General features: G+C 37.4%; 2 protein-coding genes across 2 annotated transcripts; both read right to left on the bottom strand.

The window, feature by feature from the left end:
• Positions 1-1,155: 1,155 nt before the first annotated feature.
• Positions 1,156-2,215, bottom strand: LOC147494230 (uncharacterized). Its single transcript, XM_086566795.1, has 2 exons — positions 1,699-2,215; positions 1,156-1,600 (listed from the first exon to the last, which is right to left on the bottom strand). The coding sequence occupies exons 1-2, from the start codon at positions 2,083-2,085 to the stop codon at positions 1,322-1,324; spliced, it is 666 nt and encodes a 221-aa protein (XP_086422921.1). The 5' UTR covers positions 2,086-2,215; the 3' UTR covers positions 1,156-1,321.
• A 96-nt stretch (positions 2,216-2,311) lies between these two features.
• Positions 2,312-2,923, bottom strand: LOC147494231 (uncharacterized). The gene has a single exon (XM_086568074.1). It carries the CDS (start codon positions 2,921-2,923, stop codon positions 2,312-2,314), a length of 612 nt encoding a protein of 203 aa, XP_086424200.1.
• Between the last annotated feature and the right edge of the window lie 264 nt (positions 2,924-3,187).

Below are 3,187 nucleotides of genomic sequence, written 5' to 3' on the forward strand. Positions count from 1 at the left end.
TATCCCCCCTCACTGTTTGGGAGGGGGAGATTGTTGGAGTTATCCCTCACATGAGTATGAGGAAGAAGCTGAAAGAACAGGTACTATTCATCTGAAGAAGTCGGAGCGCGCACGCGCTCGACTTAGCCTTGCTTAAGGTGCGCCCGTGCTCTTGCCATTAAAAAAGACCTAGTTTTTTCACATTAGGTGTTTTATTGGAATTTGGGTTTGAGGAAAATAAGAGAGAGCGCATGTGCTCGATTTTGCCTTACCGAGAGTGCGCCCACACTCATGCCTAAACTTGTCAGTTTCTATTTCTACAGTAACCGCGAAATTGCAAGTTTAGTATAAAAACAGAAGTTAGGTGTTGGAAAACCAAGTCTTGAATAGAAACCTAATTTTGAGAGAAACCAAAATTGAGAGAAAACCCTTGCAAAGAGAAAAACTTGTAAGGAGAGAGGAGTGATCTAGTAAAGTGGAGAGACTTGAGATGAGTGATTGTAATCTTCCTTCTCATACTTATAAAAGGATTAGCTTTTGTGGAAGTAGGCATCATTGGCCGAACCACATTACATCTTGTGTTGTGGTATGATTTACTTTCTTTGCATTATTATTACTTGTTTGTGATAGTTGTTGATTGCTTGGAAGGTTGGGTTTATTGTTGGTTGTAGTGAAAGTTTAGATTTTTGTTTAGAGTAGTAGTTTGTCCAATTGCAAGTTATCTTAGTGGGGATCAATTGGTATCGTTGTCCCTAATAAGATGATCCTATGAATATGGCTTTTTTGTCTATTATTTGCCAAAACTAACAGGGTATTGTGTCAGGCTTGGGATGGTCAGAGGTGAAGAGTTATGTGAAATAGGGCAGCTTTCCTAGTGTCTTTCCAGCTACCATCATTGTCCTTGAGCTTTGAAATATTGTTCTTTCTTCTGACAGGAGCAAAATATAGACAAAATATATTATCTGACAGGAACAATATTCCATTATCTGACAGGAGCAAAATATAGAGAAAATAGGTACAAAATATTTTCCTTATTTATCTGACAAAATATTATGGAAAATCCAAATATTATTTTTCTGACAAAATAGGAACTTCTACAAAATATATTATCTGACAAAATAGGAACAAAATATAAACAAAATATATTATCTGACAATTCAAAAGGAAATCCAAAAGGAACCAATCCAAAAGGTTATTTGACAATTCAAAAGGAAATCCAAAAGGAAATATTATCTGACAATTCAAAATATATACTAAGTACCCTGCTGGAAATCCAAAAGGAACATACATATATTATCCTTAATTATAAAAACAGAGCACAAAGTATCCAAATACATTGCCTTCATTTCCAAGCAGGTTTTGTCATTGTTCTAGGGCTTGTTCTAGTCTTCAACCCAACTGTTTTAGTCTTACTCTTCTTAGCCTGTGGTTCATTTGTAGTTGCTTCATTTGGAGGATTGACAATTGGAGCTAGTGGTGCTGAACTTAAGATAGACAATGCTGGTGCAGAACTTGAGATAGACAAAGATGGTGTTGAACTCAGTTTTGCGGAAGATGCTTTTCCTTTTGGTTTGTACTTGTTTCCCTTTTCTAACATGACAGGTTCTTTCTGGCCTGGCATCTGTGGAATAGCATAAAAAAGAATTCACACTAAGACAACAAAACAAAAATCTAAAATAATAACCTAATAAACACATAAGATAGGACTAATATACATACCCTTATAAATGAGGAACTAGTGAAAGGAGATGTGTAGTACTGATATTTTTCTAGAATCACCTCTTTCCCACCACCTCTTCTAGATGGTGGTGCATTGTCAGCTGGTGGTGCACTTGCATGTCTCTTACCTTTCCTTGATCTTTTAAGAGGTGGTGCAGTGTCTGCTGGTGGTGCATTGTTACTTGGTGGTGGTGGTGCATTGTCTGTTGGTGGTGGACTTGCATGTCTCTTACCTTTCTTTGATCTTTTAGGACGTGGTACAGTGTCAGCTGGTGGTGGTGGTAGTGCACTATTACTTGGTAGTGGTGATGCATTGTTTGCTGGTGGTGGTGGACTTGCATTGTCAGCTGGGGGTGCATTGTCAGTTGGTACGTGGTGGAGCATCATCAGGTTCTATTGGTGTTGTATTGCTAGGCTCTTCAGCTAGTGCTTTTAATTTTCTTCCTGTTCGAATTTCTTTTCTGCTTTGTTGATTACCTCCTGTTTTTTATGGCTTTGCATAGTTTCTTCTTTTTTCCTTCACAACAAAGTAAAACAACCACAATATAAATCGGACATAGACAGCCAAAATAATTAATTATGTACGATAGTCTTAAATAAATATAACTACCTATTATATTAGGAATCCATTAGGAATTAGATTACTCGCATTTGGATTGGGTGCAACAGGTTTAGCTGTACAATTCTTTTTGTTATGACCAAGTACTTGACATTTCCCACACCTTATTTGAGTACCTTTTCTACTGACCCTATGACTAGTCTTCTTTTTCTCCTTATGCATCTCCATCCTTCTATTCTTTTTGGGCCTCATTGGCATCGTCCTAGCCTTAGGAGGTACAATTGTTGAATAAGAAGTTGTAGGCCACAACCTCTCTCCATTCATAGGTTGTAGGAAATGTCTATATGCTTTCTTGTATTCCTTTATCTGAAAGTAACTTGAAACAAAAGTATCAGGATTCTCTTTTGAAAGAAACATAGATGATATGGCATGGGCACATGGAATGCCACTAAGATCCCACATTCTACAAGTGCAACTCCTCTTTTCTATATGAACAACATAACCATCACCATTACTCTTTCTCACTTCAAACTGTCCATTACCAACAAATAGGGGTTGCCAGAACCTTATTTCATCTTTGTTTTCCTCCAACTTCTTCCTAGCATAAGGAGTTATGGTGTTAACCCAAGTTGTGAACAACTCCCTTTTTTTCTGCATTTTAACCATGTTTTTCACCCTTATTTCTTCTAGCATTCCAATAATTGACTTATGCCTTGCTTCAACAATGGTGGAGTTAAAAGTCTCACACATATTGCTCTCCACAACATCACACCTACTCCAAAAACTAAAAAAAAAAAACCCTACACCACCACATATGATTTTGTTTGTTCTTTAGATGGTCAGCAGCCTCAGGACACAATACTTCTACCTCTTTCATGACTGTTTGAAACTCTTGAGGTGTAAAACTCTTACTAGCTCTCCAGAACAAGG

This window comes from Coptis chinensis, chromosome 6 (assembly GCF_015680905.1).
Source record: "Coptis chinensis isolate HL-2020 chromosome 6, ASM1568090v1, whole genome shotgun sequence".
Classification (NCBI taxonomy): domain Eukaryota; kingdom Viridiplantae; phylum Streptophyta; class Magnoliopsida; order Ranunculales; family Ranunculaceae; genus Coptis; species Coptis chinensis.

Coding starts and splice junctions, on each gene's coding strand:
- LOC147494230 (XM_086566795.1), bottom strand. CDS start 2,085: ATGATGCTCCACCACGTACCAACTGACAATGCACCCCCAGCTGACAAT. Junction 1,601..1,698: donor CTAGTTCCTCATTTATAAGG/GTATGTATATTA, acceptor GCTATTCCACAG/ATGCCAGGCCAGAAAGAACC.
- LOC147494231 (XM_086568074.1), bottom strand. CDS start 2,923: ATGGTTAAAATGCAGAAAAAAAGGGAGTTGTTCACAACTTGGGTTAAC.